This window comes from Balaenoptera physalus (genome assembly GCF_965194825.1).
Source record: "Balaenoptera physalus genome assembly, chromosome: 5".
NCBI classification, from domain to species: domain Eukaryota; kingdom Metazoa; phylum Chordata; class Mammalia; order Artiodactyla; family Balaenopteridae; genus Balaenoptera; species Balaenoptera physalus.
In genome coordinates, this window is record NC_138884.1 from 149,822,498 (window position 1) to 149,845,476 (window position 22,979).

Consider the following 22,979-nt stretch of genomic DNA (forward strand, 5'->3'; position numbering starts at 1 on the left):
ACCGCCGCCCGGCCCCGGCCCCGGCCAGCGCCTCACAAAGGCCGGCCCGGCCCGCTGGGCGCCGCAGCGAACAAAGGCCGCCGGCCCGCGGGCCGGCACAGGTGCAGCCGCCGGCCGCCGGGCCCAACATGGCCGCGCCCGCCCGCCCGCCCGCCCGGCCCCGTTAGCCCGCCCGCCCGCCCGGCCCCTCAGCCCCTCAGCCCTCCGCCCCTCAGGCCCGCGGCGGTTGGGCCGGCGGCGCCAGTGACCTGTTGTGCGGTGCATCCTCCGGCGGCGGCGGCTCTCCGGTGCGGCGGCTCCGGCGGCGGCGGCCGGGGAGGGGGCCGGGGCCGGGGCCGCGGGGGAGGGAGGGAGGGAGGGCCGAGGGAGGGGAGGGGGCGGCGGCGGCGGCGGCGGCGGCGGCGGGCGCAGCGCGGCCAGGCCGAGGCTCTCCGCGCGCGGCGCCGACCCCGCCCCCGCGCCTCCCGCCCGCCGCCGCCGCCGCCGGGCCGCCGCCGCCTCGCAGAAGCCGCGGGAAAGTGCGCGCCGCTGATTGGCTGCCGCGCTCGCGGGGCTGCGGCCGGGCTTTTCAAATCCGCGCGGGGCGGGGCGGGGCGGTGGTGGCGGGTCCGGGGCGCGGGCGTGGGACGGAGGCTGGGAGTCGGGGGCGCGGGCCGCGGCCGGTGATCGAGGGCACGGGCCGGGGCCGGGGGCGCGGGACCCTGCGAGCCGCCTCAGACCGGCGCCGGGCGCGCGCCCCGCTCCCGCTACTCGGCCGGGCGCGCGCCAGGCGGCGGCTCAACCGAAAGCCCGGAGCCTGGAGCCAGAGGCCGGAGCGCGCGCGCGTGGTGACGTCACGGCCGCGCGCCCAATCGCCGCCGGCGAGGCCGCCCCGCGCGATCGCGGCCCCAGCGCGGGCCGCGCGGCCCTGGAGCCGGGCCGTGGGAGGCGGCTCCCTCCCGGCCACCCCGCGGGCCCTGCGTCCGTAGCACCACGCGCAGGGTCAGCCCGCGCTGGCCGCAGGGCCCTCACCCAAGTGGTCACCCACGCCCCTGCCTCGGGGCGGAGAGAAGGCTCCTGGGTCAGGAGGCGCTCTGCGCGGGGCCTGGTCGAGCCGCTGGGATCCGGGAAGGCGGAGGTCATGTTGAACTGGCCCTGCACGCGAGGCCCAGCTGGAACTCGCAGGGGAGCACTGTGGAGGGAGCTCCAGGGACTGCCGAGCAGGGTGCAGAGGTCCCCGCCGTATCTGTGCTCCTGGAACGCACATTACAAACTTGGCATAGATGGTCACAAACAACGACAGGGAGCGGGGATTGCAGGCTGGAGAGAGACTGGCCGGCGCGGTGCGGGCGGGGAGTGGGGGGCGTCTTCTGCAGAATATCTGCAGGGCGAGGATTCAGCCGTTCCCCCCACCTCCCAGGCTCGGGTCTGGCCTGGATCTGGGAGCAGTGGGGAAACCGTGGTCAGAGGCAGGACTCCCAGGCCCTGAAACTGCTGGGGCTTGTGCCATTCTAGTGAGACTGGGGTGGGGAAGAGGGACAGGGCAGGCCCAAGAGTGCCAGCAGCTGCAAGGTTCAGCTGCTTCCCACCAGAGCAGGGGGTGGCCTAGAGGACACTAGAGCCAGAGGGAGGCCCTCCCCCATGTCCAGCTGAAAGGGATTACAGAATTTTTCACCCTTCCATCCAAGAGCTATACGGTGATGTCCTACTGTGTGCTGCACCCTTGCAGCATTCTGGGGAGCCTGAGCAACCAGAAGAGACGCCCTTTCCCCATCGTTCACTGCCAGGACTCACCTCTGGCCACCAGGAGCCCCTGGAAGGTGTCTAGCTGGGTGCTGGCCCATTCACATTTGCATTTTGCCATATCTCTTGGCTGTGGGGAGGAGAACAGGTGCCCTCTCTGGGCCCGGGATCCCTCTGGGGCACAAGCCTGAAAATTGCCTACCTCCCCAGTACCTTTAAATCCCTGCAGTGCAAGACAAATACCACCATATCTCATTTGATTTCACAGATTTGGAATTAGGGCTCCTCTTCAAAAACAAAAAAATCTGCATTTAGAATAGTGCAATCAACATGTAAATTTATTCAAAACATGAAAGTGTATGTTTGGAGTTTCTTGAAGAAAGTTATTTGGGGCAGGCTGATCTTTTCCCGCCCAGTGCAGGCCTCCCTGGGCCCAGCCCTTCTGTCTTGTGGGGTCCTAAGCCCTTTTCATCGAGTCGGCCGGCTGGACAGCCCCAGTCCTGCACACACGGGGGGCCTCTCCCACGGAGAGTGGATTTCCGATGATTGGGTCTCCCTCAGTGCATAGGAAAAAGAGGCCCTCACAGGACTGAAGGAAGTCCTGGGCATGTAGATTCCTGGGTGGGGAGGCCCTCATCTGCACGTTTGAGCCCCTTGCAGGTTGGGGAGGGCAATGGGAGTGGAAGCCCCAAGTCCGGTGGGCCCAGAGGGCTGCGGGGCACTCAAAGACGTCAGCAGCTGGGGCTGAACCTTGTTTCCGTCTCTTTGAGGGTCTCATCACTTCTCTAAATGAAACTCTGCACTCAGAGAGGAGAGACTGCAGAAGACCAAGGGACTGGGCGTCTACTCACGGTATAAAGTAGCGAGCGCAGAGGAGAGGCGTTTCAGGGGGCAAGGGCAGCCTGCTGGGGTTCAGCTGCCCTCCATCTCAGTTCCCCCCTGCTGCCCCCCACCCAGCCTCTCAGGCTGAGGCTGGACTGGGCAAGGCATTTAGGACCAGGGTACCCCAGGCCTGCCTGCTAGCTTGAGGACCAGCCCGGCAGCCGCAGATCAAGGGGTCAAGCGGAGCTGGGAGTCCCCTGGCTGCAAGGTCTGCAGCCACGCCACCTCTGGCTGCCTGCCATCTGTTACCACCCACGGGGCATACGGCTCTAGGAGGCACTGCCCACTCCATGATGTCTGTGTGGCCCAGGCTGGAGCCCACTCTGCCGCCCTGCTCCCCATTGACACAGGTCCTGCAGCTCCTCGCCCAGACCTCCCTGTAAGAGCTGCTGCCAAGGCAAAACCCAGGCCCCTTAGCCAAAGGAGCCCCCGAGCGCCGGCTTGGCCTCCGCATCCCCCGCCAGGGCCGGGGTCCCCCAGGGGCCAGGCTCATTGCTGTTTCCATGGGGATGTATGCACTCTGACCCCAGCCTTTCTCCATCCCTGGCCAAATAAAGAGGGCTTCCAAGTGGAAACCAGCAGTCTCAAGCTGCCCCTCCTCCTGTGCCCCAGGTGGCCCCTCTCTCCAAGGGGGGGAGGAGAGAGGCCCCCCTTCTCAGCCCAGGACAGGCCCAGAGCCAGGCCTAGCAGTGGCAGGGGCCTCCCACCCCCAGACCGTCTCGGCAGCCCCTTCCCAGCCCAGACCGCTCTGTTCCCCAGGCTAGAAACTTGCCTTTCTAAAGGCCCAGCTCTGCCTCAGCTCCTGCCGAGCCCAAGGACCACTGCAGTTCACCGGGCCAGCCCACAGGAGCCAGCAGGCTGTAAGGCCCCTCGGGTCACATGGGCCAACCCTCCACTGAGCAGGGCTCCCTGTCAGGCTGGGAGAGAGACCTGGAGACTGAAGCCCTGCTGAGAAGCCCCCCATCCAAGTCCTGGCTGGAGGCCTGAGCAGGAGGCCTCCCCGCCTTCTCTGCCCACCCCTCTCTCCATCCGCCTTGGGGCTGACCTACAGGAGCCCCTGAGAGGCCTGAGGTGTCTGTCATCAGTCCCGGTGGTCACCTCCAGGAACAAACCACAGCCCAGGACCATGGTCGGGTCCTGAGGGCAACCTCAGGACCATCTTCCCCACCTCCCCCGCCCCCACCAAAGGCTGCTTCCTGGAGATTCCACCCAAGCCAGCCTAGGGCTCACCCCTCCTCAGGATTCCACTTTCTAAACCCTCCTCTAAGCCAGCCTCTCCTCCCCTGTCACTCTGCCTGCTCCCCCCCACCACCCCCGACCAGGGCCTTAGTTCAGCTTCTTATTTGGAAATAAGAGGCAGTTTTCAGGGGCTTCCCTGGTGGAGCAGTGGTTAAGAATCCGCCTGCCAATGCAGGGGACACGGGTTCGAGCCCTGGTCCGGGAAGATCCCACATGCCGCGGAGCAACTAAGCCCGTGCGCCACAACTACCGAGCCTGCGCTCCAGAGTCCGTGTGCCGCAACTACTGAGCCCGCGTGCCACGACTACTGAAGCCCGCGTGCCTAGAGCCTGTGCTCCGCAACAAGAGAAGCCACCACAATGAGAAGCCCGCGCACCACAACGAAGAGTAGCCCCCACTCGCCACAACTAGAGAAAGCCCACGTGCAGCGATGAAGACCCAATGCAGCCAACAATAAATAAATTAATTAATTAATTAATTATTTTTAAAAAAGAGGAAGTTTTCGACTCACTGATTCCCCGCCTGCTTTCTCCCCCTTTAGTTCATTCTCCACATCCAGCCAGGGGAATTTTTCTAAACCAAAATTGACCATGTCACCCACCTGCTTAATATTCTGCTATGGCTCCCCAGCGCCCCTCACACCAAGCCCACTCCTCAGTGAGACTCGCATCCCGCCTTCAGGAATGCGGAGGCCATCCAGCTCTGCCTCTCCAGCCCAGCCCTCTCCCCAGAGCTCCCGGCCAATGAAGTTGACTCCTCACTGGATGTGTCCCCTTGGACAGCCACATGGACCCACCCCTGGACAGTTACCAAATTGAACTTCTCCCCTTCTCATCCCCATGCCAGGTCTCAGTGGGGATGCTAGTTTCTCCAGAAGCCTTCCCTGGTCCCCTCTCAGGCTGGCTGAGTCCCCTGGGGGTACACACAGCCCATGTTTATCTCCAGGTGCCAGTGCTGCCTGGGATGGACTGCCCTGCCTCCGGTCCTGGTTCCCCGTGCTGGTACCTGAGGACTGCTGGCAAAGTACCACAAAACAACACAAAGTTGTTCTCTCACAGTTCTGGACGCCAGAAGCCTGAAACCAAGGTGAATGCACGGTCACGCTCCCTCCAAAGGCTCTCTGGAAGAATCTCTCCTTGCCTGTCCCTAGCTGCTCGTGATGCCACAGTCCTTGGTGTTCTTTGGTTTGAGTCAGCATCACTCCACTCCCAGGCTCTATCTTCACAGGGCCTTCTCCCTGTGTCCACTGGTCTCTGTTTTCTCTTCTTGTAAGGTCACCAGTGATTGGATTAGGGCCCACCTGATGACCCCGTCTTAACTTGATGACATCTGCAAAGACCCTGTTTCCAAATAAGGTGACATTCACAGGGCGGAAGTTTATGAACACACCTTTTGGGGGGACACAGTTCAACCCACAGCCCTTCTCTTCCTAGTTGCATGACCTTGGGCAGGTTGTAAGGCCTGTGTGTGTGTGTGTGTGTGTGTGTGTGAAATGGTGACACTAATAGGGCAATGTCCCCTTTGGGAGAGGCTGCTAGGCAGGAATGGCTGCGCCGGGTCAGAGCCCGCCTCCCCGGAGGGCGCGAGCTCGCACCTGCCAGGCTGCCCTCCTCCGGAACCCGCAGGGTGGGGACAGTGGGAGCCGGGCGCGGCAGCGGCTGGCGCTACAGGGTTAGGGACCTGCGGAGCCGCGGGCCGGCCGCAGGGCTCCCTCCGCCCTGGCCCCGCCCCCAGCAGTCCCGCTCCCGCATTGGCCACACGCCGCGAAGCCACGCCCGCCGCCCCCGACCGCCCCCGACTGCACTCCACCCGGCGGCCAGGCGGGCTGCTCGGTTTTTGCAGTTCCGGGTCTCTCGGAGGGAAGGAAAGGACACCTGAGAACGGAGAGCGATGGTGAGAAGACGGGTGACCTCCGCCTTGCCCCACACCCCGCCTGTGGCCCCTGCACCCCCATTCTCCACGGGACTGCCCAGATCCAGGACCAGCCAGGGCAGGGCCCTCCGCCAGCGCTCACCACTCGCTCAGGCTTTGGCTAAAGAAACATTGTTTCGTGCTAAAGCAGCGCTTCTTTTTCTAATTGTGAAAATTGCATGAAATTAAAACCCAGAACAGCAGAAAGGAGAAAATAAAACTTCTTCCTAAGTCCTGGGCCTGCGGCGAGAGATATAAGCGCTGGTAACAGCTTGCAGAGCGCTTTGGACCGCTTCTGTTGTGGACAGATGAGGGGCTTCACCAGCCTGAGTTGGGGACTGACCAGGAACAGCAGGAATGGCCACTAGGAGCCACTCTCCTTCCCCTGCCGCCCAGCCAGACAGGTCCTTTTTATTTATTTTATTGGAACAATTTTACATTTACAGAAAAGAGGCAGATATAGTATAGAGTCCCCCCCACCTGCTTCCCCTAGTGTCAACACCTTACATTTCCACAGCTTTGTCAAAACTAAGACACCAAAATTGGTCATTACCGTTAACTAAATCCCAGACTTGAGTCAGAGCTCACCAGTTTTCCCACAAATGTAGAAGACTCTCTTAAAAAGCAAATCTGATTGAGACTTCTGCTGTGGGTTATAACAGAGAAGCTGCGACCTGACTGCACCTCCCACTGTAAACAACCATAACATGGACAAAAGAGATGAGGCAACCATTTTCAGGTGGTGGGGGAAGGGAAGAGCAGGACTGCGCTTCCCCGGGAAGAGAACTTTATGAGGCACGCCTTGACCGCCCCCTGCCCGCCCACCCAGCTCTTTACCCCTCCTGGCACAGAGGGACAGAGTTCAAGTGGGGCAGCCCATACCACTGAGCCGAGGGCCAGTGACGCGGCTGGAATCTGTGGGGAGGACACTGGAGGAGAGGCCAGTGTGTAGAGGGGGGTCTAAGATGTTCCGCTGCCCTTGGCTGGGGTGAGGACCCCGGACAGACCAGAAAACAACGGCTGTGGGAGCTCTGGCCTGGCCCGAGTGGGGGCCTCATCAAGCCCTGTGAACGTCCCTGGCTGAGCAGCTGAGATACCAGGATCCATGCCCTGGGAACCGGGGTTGCACCCGGGAGCAAGACATCCTCCAGTCTCACCCTGTCTCACTACCTACTGCTGCATATCACATGACCCCAAAACCCAGTGGTTCAAAATGCCAGTGAACACTGATTATCGCATGCAATTGCTTTGTCAGGAATTCGGGAGTGGGGGAGCTGGAAGGTTCTGGCTCAAGGCTCAAGGTCTCCCATGAGGTTGCAGACAAGATGCCACCCAGGACTTCCATCATCTAAAGGCTTGACTGGGGGGACTTCCCTGGCAGTCCAGTGGTTAGGACTCCACGCTTCCACTGCAGGGGCTGCGGGTTTGATTCCTGGTTGGGGAACTAGGATCCTGCATGCCGCGCGGTGAGGCCAAAAAAATAAAAAAATAAATAACGGTTTCACTGGGGCTGTGGATGGGCTGCTGAGATGCTTTACTCAGGTGGTGCTGGTCATTGGCAGGAGGCCTCAGTTCTTCCCCACTTGGGCCTCTCCAGGGACTGCTCGAGTGTCCTCCTAACATGGGGGCTGGCCTCCCCCAGAGCAGGAATCCAAAGGGGAGGAAGGCAGAAGCTTCAGTCTCTGGTGATCTGGCCTTGGAAAGCACGTTTTCATTTTCAGAGAAAGATAACAGAATCTAGAGACTGTAACATATCGTCCACAACAACCAAAATACAATAAAAAGTCTCTAGGCATGCAAAGAAAAGAGAGAATGTGGCCAAAATCAAAGGAAAAAAGCAGTCAATAGAAACCACCCCTGAGCCCAGTGTTATTAGATTTGACAGATAGAGACTTCAAAGTCATTGTTTTGAGATATTCAATAATTCAAAGAAAATTAGTGAGTGAGTGAAAAGGTCTAGTGAGTGAAAAGGAATCTATCTCAATAGAAAAAATGGAAGCTGTTAAAAAAAAACAAATGAAAGTTCTAGAAATGAAAAGTACATAAATGACAAAATCATTGGATGGGCTTGACAGAAGATTGAAGGTGACAGAAGAAAGAGTCAGTGAATTTAAAGACACACCAATAGGACTTCCCTGGTGGCGCAGTAGTTAAGAATCTGCCTGCTAATGCAGGGGACACGAGTTCGAGCCCTGATCCGGGAAGATCCCACATGCCGCGGAGCAACTAGGCCCGTGCACTACAACTACTGAGCCTGCGCTCTAGAGCCCGTGAGCCACAACTACTGAGCCCATGTGCCACGACTACTGAAGCCCGCGTGCCTAGAGCCTGTGCTCTGCAACAAGAGAAGCCACCGCAATGAGAAGCCTGCGCACCGCAATGAAGAGTAGCCCCCGCTCGCCGCTACTAGAGAAAAGCCTGCGCTCAGCAACAAAGACCCAACGCAGCCAAAAATAAACAAGTGAATAAATAAATTTTTTTAAAAAGACAGACCAATAGTAATTATCCAATCTTTTTTTGGCACGTGGCACGTGGGCTTCAGTAGTCATGGCACACTGGCTCAATAGTTGTGGCGCACAGGCTTAGTTGCCCCGCGGCATGTGGGATCTTCCCGGACCGGGGAACGAACCTGTGTCCCCTGCATTGGCAGGTGGATTCTTAACCACTGTGCCACCAGGGAAGTCCCAGTAATTATCCAATCTGAAGAAGAAATTATCCAGAGACGAAAACGTTGAAGAAAATAAACAGTCTCAGGCACTTGGCAAACAATATTAAAGGGTTTAACATATGTGTGTTGGAATCTGAGGAGAAAAAGGTAGAAATGGGACAGAAAAAAAATATTTGCCAAAATGATGGCCAAAAGTTTTCCAAAGTTGACAAAAACATTGACTTACACATCCAAGAAGCTCAGTGAGCCCCAAGCAGGATTCAGCCTCTTGGGATGCAAACCACACGTAAGCACTTCATAGTCAAACCAGAGGGGCAGGCAGGGAGGAAAGAGACAGTGGACTTAAACAATAGCAATCCAAGTATCACTCTTTTGCCCACTTATCCAAAAAAGAAAAGAGCCGTGTGAATATGCTGACCTGTCTGGGTCTCATGCAGGGACCTCCTTAGCTTCTGGGTGGCTGTGCCTCTGATGGGGACCCACCATGAGTGGCGTAGTGGTACAGGGAACAGCTGACCAATGAAAGAGAAGGACAGCTTTCGCTCAGGCCCGTGGCACCTACAGGATGGGCAAGTGTCGCAGTCTTCGTACTGCCAGGAAGCTCCATAGCCACCGACAAGACCAGAAGTGGCATGATAAACAGTACGAGAAAGCCCATTTGGGCACAGCCCTGAAGGCCAACCCTTTTGGAGGTGCTTCTCATGCCAAGGGAACTGTGCTTGAAAAAGCAGGGGTTGAAGCCAAACAGCCAAATTCTGCCATCAGGAAGTGTGTCAGGGTTCAGCTAATCAAGAATGGCAAAAAAAAATCACAGCCTTTGTACCCAGTGATGGTTGTTTGAATTTTATTGAGGAAAATGATGAAGTTCTGGTTGCTGGATTTGGTCACAAAGGTCATGCTGTTGGTGACATTCCTGGAGTCCGCTTTAAGGTTGTCAAAGTAGCCAATGTCTCTCTTTTGGCCTTATACAAAGGCAAGAAGGAAAGACCAAGATCATAAGTTTTGATGATGAAAGCAGGATAGTAATAAATTTCCATATGCCAAAAAAAAAAAGAGAAGGACAGACGGAACTTGGGTACATGACAGAGGGCCACGGCCAACTGGGGGAAAGGAGAGACCATTCAGTAAGGAGACCTGGGAAAATGCTGCGTTATCTGTAGGGTAAGAAAAATGAAGTTGGGCTTGTACCTCACACCACATGCAAAATTTCCTGGAAACTCTTGATGGATCAAGGTCTTAAATAGTAAAAGAAAATCTTTAAATCTTTTGGTAGGAGATATAAGTGAATACCCTTCTGACCTTAGGTCAGGGAAGATTTTGCTAAAAGGACAGGGGAAAAACCTGTTAGCTATCAAAGGAAAGATGTGACTGTACTAAAATGAAGAACTTCCGTTCATCAAAGGACATCAAGAACATCCAGCTTTCAGAGGGCCCCTTAAACATCTCAAAGAGAGATATTAAACTAATTAAGCTTAATTGGCATGTTAAGTTACAGGGAAGCATTATCAAATAAGTGATAATAAAACTTCTAAAGTTATATTGTGGGACTTCCCTGGTGGTGCAGTGGTTAAGAATCCACCTTCCAATGCAGGGGATGTGGGTTTGATCCCTGGTCAAGGAACTAGATCCCACATGCATGCCACAACTAAGCGTTTGCATGCCACAACTAAGGAGCCCGCCTGCTGCAACTAAGACCCGGCACAACCAAAAAAAAAAAAAAAACAAACAAATACTACTTAAGTTATATTGCATATATGAATGCTATTAATATGTGTTCTAAAAATTAATTTCTAAAATCTGATTTAAAAAAAAAAGAACATCCAAAACAAGCTTGAAGAACAAGCTGCAGGTCTGACAGCACATTTCAAGCCAAGATATAAGCTACAGTAATTAAAACCACTTGGTATTGGCTCAAGTTATCAAAAAGCCACAGAATAGAGTCCCATGCACACGTGGCCACCTGATTTATAACAAAAGTGCGAGTGTAATTCAGTGGGACGGATTAGTTATTTGCTTCTGCAACAAATTCTTGTAAACTTCGTGGCTTAAAACCACCCAAATTTATCATCGTAAAGTTCTGTAGGTCAGAAATCCGCTAAAATCAAGGTGTCATCAGGGCTGCATTCCTTTCTGGAGGGTCTAGGAGAGAATTCATTTCCTTGCCTTTTGCTTCTAGAGGCTGCTTGCGTTCCTTGGCTCAAGGCCCCTTCTCCATCTCCAAAGCTGGCAATGGCTGCTTGAGTCCCCTCATACCGTGTCACTCTGATCTCCTCCTTGTGGTCAGACCTCCCTCTGCCCCTCACTTCTTCCTCCACCTTTCCTTCCTAAGGACGCTCGTGGTTACATTGGGCCCAGCTGGATAATCCAGAGCAAACTGCATCTGAAGATCCTTCATATAATCCCTTTTTCTGTGTAAAGTTGCATAATCACAAATTCCAGAATTAGGATGGAATGTGGACATCTTTGAGGACCATTATTCTGCCTACAGAAGGGGAAGGAAGATGGTCTTTTCAATAAACGGTGCTGGATCCATTCTGTAACCAGAGGGGAAAAATAATCCTTGATCCCTGCCTCACAACACACAAAACAAACACCATTCCAAGTTATCATAAGCCTAAATGTGAAAGAGAGAACAATTAAGTTTCTAGAATAAAACATGAAAATATCTTCAGGACCTTGGGGTAACAAAGATTTCTTCAATCACAAAAAGCATTCACCATATAAAAAATAGGGCTTCCCTGGTGGCGCAGTGGTTAAGAATCTGCCTGCCAATGCAGGGGACACGGGTTCGAGCTCTGGTCTGGGAAGATCCCCCATGCCACGGAGCAACTAAGCCCGTGAGCCACAACTACTGAGCCTGCGCATCTGGAGCATGTGCTCCACAACGGGAGAGGCCGCGACAGTGAGAGGCCCGCGCACCGCGATGAAGAGGGGCCCCCGCTCGCCGCATCTAGAGAAAGCCCTCGCACAGAAACGAAGACCCAACACAGCCAAAAATAAATAAATAAATTTATAAATAAATAAATAAATAAGTAAGTAAACCCCAAAACCGAAAAACAAAAAGCATTCACCAAAAAAGATATTAAAGCATTAAAATCAAGAGTTTCTCTTCATCAAAAGACACCATTAGGAATTTAAAAGGTAATCCTGAATGGGCGAAAATGCTTGAAATGCATATAATCTAAGGGTATACAAAGAACTCTTACAAATCAAAAAGAAAAAGGCAGAGGACCCAATGGAGAAAGGGATAAAAAACTAGCCTTCCACAGGCACTCCATGAAAGAGGAGGTCCAAATGTTCAAACGCATATGAAAAAGTGCCTCCAAATTCTTAGTCATGAAAGGAATGCAAAACGAAGCCACCCTAGGCCCCCACCTTCGGGAGTGATTACCATCACAGTAACCACAGCACCAGGGTCTGCGGGGACGTGGCCGGGTAAGCTGGCAGGAACACCCTGGAAACCGCCTGTCAGTACTTACTAACGCTGAACTTAAGCACACCCTCTGACCAGCAGTTCTACTATCAAAGGCAGACGTGTGTGCAGCAAAGCCACGTGTGAGAATATTAACGGCAACGTTAGTCAGAATGGCCAAAAATGGAGGGTCCGTCAACCACAGCATTGATAAACTGTGGTATAGTCATACAATGGGGCATTGCACAGCAAAGACGAACAGCAAACTAACGTTACCCACAGTGCTGATGAATTTCATAGACATAATGCTAAGTGAAAGCAGCCAGATTAAAAGAAAAGTACACACAATTTGATTCCATTTATATAGAGTGAAAGAACAGGCAGAAGTGATTTTGAGGTGGAAGTCGTAGTAGAGTTTATCTCTGAGAAGGGGGTACATCGGGGGCGGGTGTGGGGAGGCTGCTGCAGGGCTGGCGGCCTTCTGCTGTGATTGGAGTGAGGGCGGCACGGGTGTGTGTACAGTGGAAAAACGCTTCAGACTGTACACCTGGGGCGTGGCCGCTTCACTACACACACATTGAAGTAACATTAATTTTAATTTTAATATTAAAACTTTTAATTTTAAAGGTTTGCAAAAAGATTTTTCAGTAAACCCAGGGTTCCGCTATGAAGAGGCAAGGAGAGGGTGGGTGTTGCCGTGAGGAACCAGTAGGCGCAACCTTGGTCCATGGACCCCATCCTTGGGTTCTCAAGACTCAAATGCATGTCCCTCCCACATCCAGCCCACAGCCACCATCTTGCTTGATCAGGGTGCGCTCCATGCACGAACCTGGCTGAGGCTGCTGTGGGAAGGCACGCCCCTCCCCGTGGTGCTCAAAGGCACCTGGCCCCTCTCCTCAAGGACCTTGCCCTCCAGCCTCACCTCGGGCTCTTCTCCTGGGCTCACACCCTACCCCTTGCCTCGGCCCACAGGTTCAAGCCACACCCACCACCCCTGTTGTAAGCATCCCTCTCTGGCCAGCTCACTTGCTCTGGTACCCGACTCCAAACTCCCTTCAGGCCCAGCAGGCCCCACAGGCCGATGATCCTGCCACCTTCCACTGTCCCAGGCCGCCCCCCCCTCCTCCCCCTCCTCCCCCCTTCCCCTCCTCCCCAGTTTGAGCTTCCTGGTCAAGCCTTATATAAGCCACTCTATTGCACACACACCTTGACCCCACTGTCCCTTTCTTCCTTCATCACACCTCTGAGCCAAACCCCAACATGGTCCAGTCCAGTTCTGCTTGCCCTGCACCTAGGCATGGCTGGAGCACAGCACACAGCCCTGCCCAGGCCTCCTCTGGTACCCTGCCCCCTAACCTGATTCCCTAAGCTGATCTATAATCTGAACCCCCTAATCGGGTCCCTAATTTCATCCCTAACCTTACGTGATCTCTAACCTGACTCCTTAACCTGATTCCTAACCCGATTCTCTAACCTCCCTAACTGGGGCATTTGTGCTGCCTGGACATCCCACCTTGTTTTTCTCGACTCTGTCACTTGTGTAAATGCGCAGTGACTATAGAAGTTTATGTACAGTATGTGGGGAGCACAGGGAAGAGGAAAAGGGAGCCCCCCAAAAAGAGAGAAAAAAAAGGCAGAAAGAGTTCATAATTTTAAAACAAACTCGCTGCACCATGATTCTGCGTTCTTGTACTGCGTTCTTCTTGCATGAAGGGACGCAGGGCAGGAAGACAGCCTTTCATCTGGCTTTAACGGTGTGCATGACAAGCCCACAGGATGCCAGATTTCTACTCGTTTATTTATACTTATTTTTATAGACCTGAATGGCTACAGTGAGCATATGTTCTTCTGATAACCAGGAAACCCAATAAAGTTATTGATTGTTGAAAAATGAATGTCTCTAAAACTCCACCCTGCCCAGGTTGCCCAGAAGCCCCAGACACAGCACCCTCACCGCTCTACAAAGACCTGATTTTTGGTTTCTCCTTCCCACCCCACCTGGCTGGGCCAGGGGTGAGTCACCCAAGGGCAGTGAGCAGTGTTGCTATTCAAAGTCCTGCAAACAGACGGACACTCATGCCCATTGGTCGGTCACTGCCTCATGCTCTGCCCTGTCTCGGGCCAGCTGGAACCCTGAAGCATTATCAGGGACCAGCTTTGATCCTCGGGCCCCCTGTAGGGCCTCCCTCTCTGCCCCTCGACAGCTTTGGGACAGAGCCCTCAGGAGCTCAGGGCCAGTGTCAGTTACTAGTACTAAGACCAGCATACTCCTACACTCTGGGCGTTAAAAGTCCCATCCTGTCCAACCCGGAGCGCCTGTTGGCCCTGGCTCAGGCCTAGCCCAAGGCCTGTCCTTCCTTGTGACTCCCCCCCTTCCCCTCCCCCTCCCGAGGCACGGGTAGGAGCCTGGCTTTATGGTTTGTTGGCAGTGGAGGCCTGGGTGTCAGGCATCTGTGAGCTTAGATTAGCCCTGCATTCTAAGTCTACAGCGCTCACTGCCCAGGGCCAATACAGGCACTTCATGTCATCTTCAAAGTGCCCTGCACTGACCGGCGCCACCTGGGGCGGGGACTCTAGGCCTATCCCGATCCAGCACCTGGCAGTTCTGGCTCAGGCAGGTTCAGGAAAACCACCGCAGGCAGGCTACTTCCTCCAGACAGTGAGGGCTGAGTGCTGCGGGAGCCTCCTAGGGAGACTGCCATCCAAGCAGCCCCTGAAGACGAGCGCCTGCTGCGATCAGGAGCTCCACACTCCTGCACCGCACAACACACATGCGCGCTGAGCGTGCACTGCAGGACCTCGCCAAGCAGTGCCCTGGGGTCACATCCGCGAGCAAGACAGACAGGCAGAGGGCGCGAGAAGGACTGCAAAAAAATTCCAGGCGGAGCAGGGCCTGAGAGCGGGAAAGGCCAGGGTGGGGTGGGAAGCAGGGTGGGGAGTCCCGGGGAAGAACTGAGGTGCAGGCCGGTGGGCGTGACCTGCTGGGGAGGCGACCACGGGGCCCCACGAGCCGCCGAGCCCCACATGCCCCCAGCCTGCTTTCCCTGCGTCACCTCATCGACCCTCCACGACCAAATGACCGCATTTAGGGAAGGGGAAGGTGGGGCCCAAAGGTCACGGCTGCCGGGTCTTTCCCGCCCGGGAGCAGACGCTCGAGCGGTCAGCGGCACTGGGGGCGCCGCCGGGAAGCCGGGGCCCTCGGTGTTGTGAGCGGCGGCCTGGGACGGGGCGGAGGCCGACCGGGGGCTCGGCCAGAGAGGCCCGGCCGCCGACGCCCCTCAGCCTCCGGCGGGGACGGTCCCCAAACGTCCCGGAGGTATCTACCGCCAGTCGGTGCGGGACTCGGTTCCGCCGCACACCAAGCCTCACGCAGCCGCCGCCGCCCGGACGCGGAAGGACCCAGCACGCATGCGCCGCCGGCTCCCCGAGTCCCTGAGGCCAGCACGCGGGGCCAAGCGTCGAGCCGCGACCCAGAATGCAGCGCGCTGCAGGGGCAGCCGCCCGGGGCACGCCGGGACGGGCAGTCCGCGGCGGCGCGGGCCCGCCCCTCACCTGTTCCGGCGCCGGGCGCCCTAAGGGTCCAATGGGAGCGGCGGCCAGGCGGCCCCGCCCCGCGCCACCGGACGTCGGTGCCGGGACATGGCCGCCGCCGGTGCCGGGTCATTGAGCTGAGCGCCAGCCGCCTGCAGCCAACCGCCGTTCTCAACCTTCCGCGGGCGGGCGGAGGCGCCACGGCCGCCGCGGGGGAGGAGCAGCAGCATCAGAAGGCCGGCGGCCGCCGCGCAGGGCACATGGCGTCCATTTTACTGAGGAGTTGCCGCGGCCGGGGCCCCGCCCGCCTCCCGCCGCCCCGCGCCGCCGCTCCGAGGGGTAAGCGGCCGGCGCTCGGCCGACGACGCGGGGCCGGGGCCGGGGCCGTGTTGGGCGGACCGGGGAGGGCCTTGGGGCCGGCCCCCCGCCACCCCCAGGTCCGGGCGACTCCCCGCTGGGTGGATCGCGGCGCTCGGACCCAGCCCGGAGCCGGGGTCACGCCGGGAGGGGCCTTGCGCGGCCTTGCTCGTCCGCCCCGCCCTGGCCGGCCGGTCGCCGGGGGTGGGGAGCGCCCGGGCCGTGGGTGCCCGCGGGGACCGCGTGTGACTCATTCGTGCCGTGACCTTAGTCGCCCTGCCGCCGGCCGCTGCGTCGGGAGCGGGGTTGGGAAAGTTTAGAAGGGAGCGCGCTGACAGCCACCCCTGGGACGGTGTCGGCGCTCCTCTCGTGGTTAAGACCCGTGGACCTGGCGCCCACTCGCGAGGACGCTCTTGCCCTCGGGCCACGTTCGGGGCTCTAGAGATGGCGGGGGGCACGGCGGGGTCTGGCACACACTGGCGAGCAGGCCCTGCCGGCTTGCAGGACGGACCTCCCTGGGACCGATACCTTTATGGTGTTACGGGCGTCGTGCAGGGTCCCCAGGCCTTTTCGCATGGCCTCAGGCAGGTCCCGCTGTACCTGGAGCCTCAGTGACCCTAGCTGTGACACGGAGATCACACATAACGCGGGGCTCTTAGGGGCCCGCATGTAGGGCGCCTGCAGTGACCCTCACTCCATGTCTCTTTTTACGTTAACGTTTCTGAGTTTCTGGCTTGTTATTTGTCCTATGAGATTGAGGTTGTCAAGTAAAATTATGTATTTCAAGGTGTTCACAGTTTGTAAAGGCACCCTGGATGACACGGTTCTTGCCATTTTTTAACAATAATGGTTGATCAGCTGCTTAGACCTTTGGAGCCAAGAGAAGGGCATGAAACAGCAAGCACTCCGGTGTGAGCGATAGTCTGGGTGCCCAGTCCAACTTTTAGTCCTTCCCTCTGCTGTCAGGGCTCTCTATATCTCTTGCCTCTGAAGTATGGTGATAAAAATACTTTGGCCACACACGTTTCTTTTTTTTTGATATATATATTTTTAAAATTTATTTTATTTATTTTTGGCTGCATTGGGTCTTCGTTGCTGCGCGGGCTTCCTCTAGTTGCAGTGAGCGGGGGCTACTCTTCGTTGCTGTGCGCAGGCTTCTCACTGCGGTGGCTTCTCTTGTTGCGGAGCACGAGCTCTAGGCGCGCGGGCTTCAGTAGTTGTGGCATGTGGGCTCGGTAGTTGTAGCTTGCGGGCTCTAGAGCGCAGGCTCAGTAGTTGTGGCACATGGGCTTAGTTGCTCCGCGGCATGTGGGATCTTCCCAGACGAGGGCTCGAACCCGTGTCCTCCGGATTGGCAGGCGGATTCTTAACCACTGAGCCACCAGGGAAGCCCCGCCACACAGGTTTCTGTAGCATGTTTACAGTTTAAAAATCAGCTGAATTTGTTTTGGGGTTGTATCATTCCAGGAACACAGGTGTGTCCCGTAGTTAGCACTGTTCTTTATACAGACACTAAGGGACTGAGTGTTGGTCAGACGGCTGATTTGCTGTAGGACCTACAGGGCATCCAGAGCCTGCAAGACCCAGGGCTGGACCGTGGGGAGCCAGTCCCTGAACCCTTGGAAATGATGCTCCCAGCTGGGTGTGGCAGCCCTTTTCTGGAGCACATTTCCCCCATTATTAACATCTTACATCAATTTGGGTCATTGTCATAATCAGTAAACCAACGTTAATACATTGTTATTAACTGAGGTCCACAGTGTATTCAGATTTCCCTTATTCTGCACATACTTTATTCTGATGTCCTTTTTTTGTCCCAGGACCCCATCCAGGACACCCCATTACATTTAGTCACCATTTCTTTTTGGTCTCTTGGCTGTGACAGTTTGTCAGACTCTCCTTGACAGTTTTGGGGAGGACTGGTCAGATACACTGTAGGATGCCCATCTATTGGGATTTGTCTGATGTTTCTGTCATGGTTAGACCGGGGTTAAGGGTTTTGGGGAGGAAGACCCCAGAGGTGAAGTGTGTCCTTCTTATCACATCTGTCAAGGGTGCCTGCAGGTGTAGGACCATGGCTGTGCTGACCTCGATCACTGGCTAAGGTGGTGTCTTCTCCAGAGTTACTTCCTGCCCTTCGCACCCTGTACTCTTTGGGAGGAAGTTGCTATGTGTGGCGCGGACTTGGGAGTGGGCTGGGACTTGTAGAGGTGGGCTGACCAGATGTGCCAAGGACTGGGTGTGAGAGCAGCGGGCCCGGCCTCTGACCATTATTGAAACAAGGGAGCACTAGGGAGGAGCAGGCTGAGGGAGCCGGGAGTTCTTGGAGCTGCTGAGTGCGAGGTGCCCGTCGGACTTCTGGGTCTCATGTGTCCACAGGTGTTCAGGTACGGAGTGCCTGGGGAGGATCTGGAGATGGGGCAGGGAGAATCCTGCCTGGAGCAGCGTAGGGGGGAGACCCCAGAGAGCCTGGTGTCCTGGAAGCCAGGTGAAGAAAGGTATGGGATAGGAAGAAATAAGTTTGGTCTCTTTTGCCCCATCCTGGGTTCCTGGCAGAGCTCCTAAAACCCTAGGAATTTCTTGAATGATAAGAATATCTTTTGTTATTCATAATGAGTCCCTTTCCCACACCCCAGAGTTTATACTAATGAGGTACCTGTGATTAGAGGGTTGGACCTTCCAGACCCACACCCAAACTCCAGGGAGGGGAGGGGGTCTGGAGATGGAGTTCAGTTGCCAGTGGCCAAGGACGTAATCAATCATGCCTAGGCAGTGAAGATAGGAACTCTTGAACAGGGAGGCTTGGGGAGCTTTTGAGTTGGTGGCACATGCCAGTCAATGGGGACAGAAGCTCCTGTGCCCAAGGACTCTTCCAGACCTTGCACTATATACTTTTCCACCTGGCGGTTCATCTGTATCCTTTATGATAAACTGCAGTAGTGAATAGAGTACTTCTCTGAGTTCTGTGGGCCATTTTAGCAAATTATCAAAACTGAGAGGGTCATGGATACCCCGAATTTGTAGTTGGCAGGAGTGTGGGTAGCCTGGGGACCCCACCTGTAACTGGCGTTTGAAGTGGGGGCCGTCTTGTGGGCCCAGGACTAACTCTGGGGAGTTAGGGTAGCAGTGAGTTGTAGGAGACCCAGCTGGGGTCAGAGTTCAGGGTGGTTGTCAGGAAAGAGACAACAGAAGGGTTTCGGGAGGAAGGGGCGGCACACCCACCACCTTCTGTGCCGGGGCGGGGGGTGGGGCGGGCAGAGCCTGGAGCCCACCCCTGGTTTGCTCTGCAGGCCTTCAGAGTGGGGAGGGCATGGGAAGGGGCTGGCAGGGCGGTGTGCAGGGGGCAGGCAGGCCAGGGGGCTCTGGGCGCTGCGGCAGCTGGTCTGGTTGCCGCGGGGCCCATTTCTGCGTTAAGGTCTCGAGGTGGGGGGCTTCTGTTGGGGGAACAAGGAAGGTGGATCTGCCTCAGCTGGAGGAAGGGCTTGAGAACTAGCGTTAGAGAAAGCATCAAAAGCGCGTGAAAATCCTGAAAACGTGCCGCGCACTCCTCAGTACTGTTTATCCAAGAACTGGTTCACTCTTGGCGTCCGTCGTCCTGGCAGTTCTCACGGCCCCCACCGCTCGTGTGGGCAGGGGGCGTGTTGGGACATTTGGACGGGGCCCTGGCTTGCTCTGTGTGCTGGGGATCACGTGCGCCCTGCGTCTGCCCGCCAGAGGCAGCCGGGGCTGGGGGGGTGGGTGGTCCCAGCTGGGGAGGCCTGAAGGGCCGCCAGGGCCTGGGCCCCCAGGTGGGGTGCGTGGGCCCAGGGACTGCCTCCAAGACCCCGCGTTCCAGCTGGGGCAGCGCCTTTGCTCAGCTTCCGGAGACTCAGCCTACAAAAGCCCGTGCCAGCGTGAAGCTCCTGGCTGGAGGCTGACTTTGTTTTTTCTGTTTTAATCGCAGGTCGTGCGGGGGACTGTGCCTGCCTCAGTTGTGCCAGCACCGCGGGGCTGACGAGCTACGTGTAAGTAGATAAGTGTCACCCTCTGCCTGTTTGAAGGTGGGGGCTTGAAAGTGCTCAAGTGACGTGCGACTCTCGGTTTGGGGAGGTGGTATAGCCTACGTTCCTGCTCTGTGTTCTTTTAAACCTGTATCTTTTCATCTTGAAATACGTAACCACGTACATTAGTGAATATTGGGAAAATAAACACTCGTAATCCCAGTACCTTTTACAGAAATTGTTAGCCTTTTGGTGTATTTTATTCTGGTCTTTTTTCTTTATGTATCTGTTTTTTGAAACATGCAGTGGTAACCACAGTCTGCATACAGTATTGAGTCTTTTCCACACTCACACAGCTGCCATTTCCAGTGGCTTTTCGTATGAACACACAAACAAACCTTCCCTTGCACTGCGCTCGGTCCTTCAGAGAAGACCATGTGGATCGATCGCTGGCCACAGGGCTTGCCCTGCTGGTCCTGGGGACATATCTGGAGTGTGGTGGGAGGTCTGTGGTACTGCTGAGAGGCTGGAGGGCTTCCTGGAGGGAGTGGCACCCAAACTCCTCTGTCCACTGTCACCCATGGACTTGAGCTTCCCGCGGGGCTGCTGTACTCTCCTCGCCAGCCATCATCCCTGCCCACGCCCCTGAGCTTAGTCTCCTGACGCCCTCACCTGTGTGGTGGGGCACCCAGACTGCTGTCTGCGCCGGGTCCATGTCCACCTGCCCCGGGTGCCTGGAGTGGAGCTCGTGCCTCTCGACACCCCCGATCCTTCCTGTGTGAGAGTGTTGGACCCTTACGACCCCTTGTCCATGGAGCTGTGGGCTCTTCGGATTTTCTTATTCATTTGAGATTGTTGATTTGTTGCCTCATCTTGGCCATGAAACTTTCCTGGAGGATGCTGCCTGGGACAGATTCAATTCCCTAAAACAAGCAGTACACAAGCTGCACAGGAAAACTCGATTGCTGTTAAAGCAGAAGTGTGTGTAAGCGTATTTCCAGTTTTCTGGCTCTTATATAGTCCTAAAATGAGCAGCTGGGCCCAGCCTTTCCACCCGTGAGCAGGTGTCTTCGTGGAGGGGAATGGGTGCGTGGGCAGTGTTTGGCGGGGACACGACAGAGTATTTTCAAAAGCCCCTCCGAGCAGCAGCCTCTGCAGGCCCCCACCTGCTGCCAGCGTGCTCCCAGCCAGCTCTGGGCTTTGATTTTAATTAGGTTCCTCTTCTGATAGTCGCCAGACTTTGTCGCCACGAAACCTCTTTTTATGATGTGGAGGCATTAACGTATGAGTGTAGAACATCTTTACTCTTGCTGAAGTGTGCTTTTCTGGATTTCAGAGGTCTAAGTGAACTCTGTAATCGGCGGCTGGCGTTTCAGGGGCTTGGGGCCCAGTGGGTGGCTGGAAACGGGTGACCAGTGACCTGGGGGTGTGGTCGTGGCTGCCATGAAGGATGTGGTCCCGCAGGGTCAGCTGTCAGGGTTTTTCAGGAGAAGCTGGAAGTCTGGGTTTTGGTGTGAAGTCTCTGGTTTTAAAGTACTGAGCGCTGAGGCAGGTTAGTTCTGCTGTGTGGTCTGGTTCTTCAGGTGGTGGGGCGGCGCCACGCGTGGGTCAGTGACCCCGGCGCTTGCAGGGTTGGCGTGCCTGCCTCTCCTGCAGGGGACTGTCTGCACCTGTCACTTGCCGGGGGCCAGGCCTCCCCTGCCTCCTTTCTCCACAGTCCTTCTAGATCAACTTTTGAATTATTTCCGTTCTAGAATGGTCTTTTAGGGATTGTAACTGGAATGTCATTAAACCCATAACATCATTTGGGAATATTAACTTTTAAAATCACACGTGGTCTTTCCACCTGTAAGTTGTTTTCTCTCTTTCGGAAAAGGGTCTGTCGTGTTCCTTATGTAGGCCACGTGCACGGCCTGAATTTAAGACAGTTCCCAGATGTGCTGTATTTGGTGGGGTTGAGGGGGCTCACTCTTGATTATCTTTTCTAAGTGGTTGTTGGCGGCGTGGAAGTTACTGATTTGGGTACAGTTTCCTGTGCCTGGCCACTTCACACAGCTCCGTTGATTGTTTTTAGCTTGCAAGGTAGCACAGTTTTAGTTAATTGCCTGCCTAGTGCACAGTAGTGATTTTTTGTGTCTTCCTTCCCAGTTTGCTTCAGTTTTTCAGTTTTTTTTAATCTCAGTAGCCAGCTGTGTTATCAGAGAGCTGTTGTCATTCACGTGTTATCACGACAGCAAAAAACAGAGACTCTAGCATTTTCTAAGTTCACAGTGTTTAGAAAGTTAAACAGTGAGAACTGTAAAGCTGTCGTCCTGAACTCACACACTTCAGATTAGGAATTATAGACGGGAGTTGAAGTCTTATGTCAGTCTCAGCATCCAGGAAATTTTATTTTTTATTTTGATCGCATAGTATAAGAAATCTTGAGTCACACAGATAAGTAGTTGTAAGTGGTACTCATTTGTATTAGTTTTTTTTGACAGTCATTTCGCAATCTCAGTTTTTTTTTTTAATATATAAATTTATTTATTTATTTAATTTTTGGCTGCGTTGGGTCTTTGTTGCTGCACTCGGGCTTTCTCTAGTTGCGGCGAGCAGGGGCTACTTTTGCAGCGCGCGGGCTTCTCATTGCAGTGGCTTCTCTTGTGGAGCACGGGCTCGAGGCGTGAGTGCTTCAGTAGTTGTGGCGCAGGTTCAGTAGTTGTGGCTCGCGGGCTCTAGAGTGCAGGCTCAGTGGTTGTGGCGCACGGGCTTAGTTTCTCCGCGGCATGTGGGATCCTCCCGGACCAGGGATCAAACCCGTGTCCCCTGCACCGGCAGGCAGACTCTCAACCACTGCGCCACCAGGGAAGCCCTGCAATCTCAGTCTTAACTGAAACGTCCAGACCCCTGAAGGGTGAGTGGGGGAGAGTTTCTGATCCAAGATAACATCGTGGACATTGTCTAGTTGCTCTCACCTCCCTTATCATAGAAACAAAGGCAGAGAGGAAGCACCCACAACTTGAATGAGCCTTCAGACCGTAAAACAGCAGGCGGTTCTGAACCCGCCCGCAAGCGCCGAACCCCATTCAGTGGGAAAACCGGAGCTGGTGAGCTGCTTCTGCTGTCAAGTCTCCCTTGGCGGGAGCGCGTGTAAGGTTCGCAGCGCAAACGCTGAGCTGCTGGTGACAGGTGCTGCCCTCACGTGGATGTCCTATGGCCCCGAGGGCTCCAGGTCCCGGCTGAGGGGCACGTTGTCCTGCAGGCGATCGTGGGGTCCCCTCCTGTCTCCGGGCAC

At 55.7% G+C, this 22,979-nt stretch overlaps 2 protein-coding genes and 1 pseudogene across 5 annotated transcripts in view; 2 read left to right on the forward strand and 1 right to left on the reverse strand.

Moving 5' to 3' along the window:
- NSD2 (nuclear receptor binding SET domain protein 2) overlaps positions 1–454 on the reverse strand; it is a 79,366-nt gene extending 78,912 nt beyond the window's left edge. For all 3 annotated transcript variants that reach the window (XM_082463121.1, XM_082463118.1, XM_082463123.1), the window contains exon 1: positions 249–454. The gene's annotated coding sequence lies outside the window, so the exon portion shown is untranslated. The remainder of the gene's footprint in view (positions 1–248) is intronic.
- An 8,515-nt stretch (positions 455–8,969) lies between these two features.
- On the forward strand, positions 8,970–9,480 carry LOC309661433 (small ribosomal subunit protein uS12 pseudogene; annotated as a pseudogene). Its single transcript has one exon. The product of its transcript is annotated as a small ribosomal subunit protein uS12 pseudogene (transcript).
- A 5,937-nt stretch (positions 9,481–15,417) lies between these two features.
- LETM1 (leucine zipper and EF-hand containing transmembrane protein 1) overlaps positions 15,418–22,979 on the forward strand; it is a gene marked incomplete at its 5' end in the record, with an annotated part of 30,959 nt that continues 23,397 nt past the window's right edge. The window contains 5 exon segments of the mRNA XM_082463143.1: positions 15,418–15,432; positions 15,434–15,556; positions 15,559–15,704; positions 18,102–18,220; positions 19,666–19,726. Of these exon segments, the coding sequence (XP_082319269.1) occupies positions 15,418–15,432; positions 15,434–15,556; positions 15,559–15,704; positions 18,102–18,220; positions 19,666–19,726 (464 nt within the window).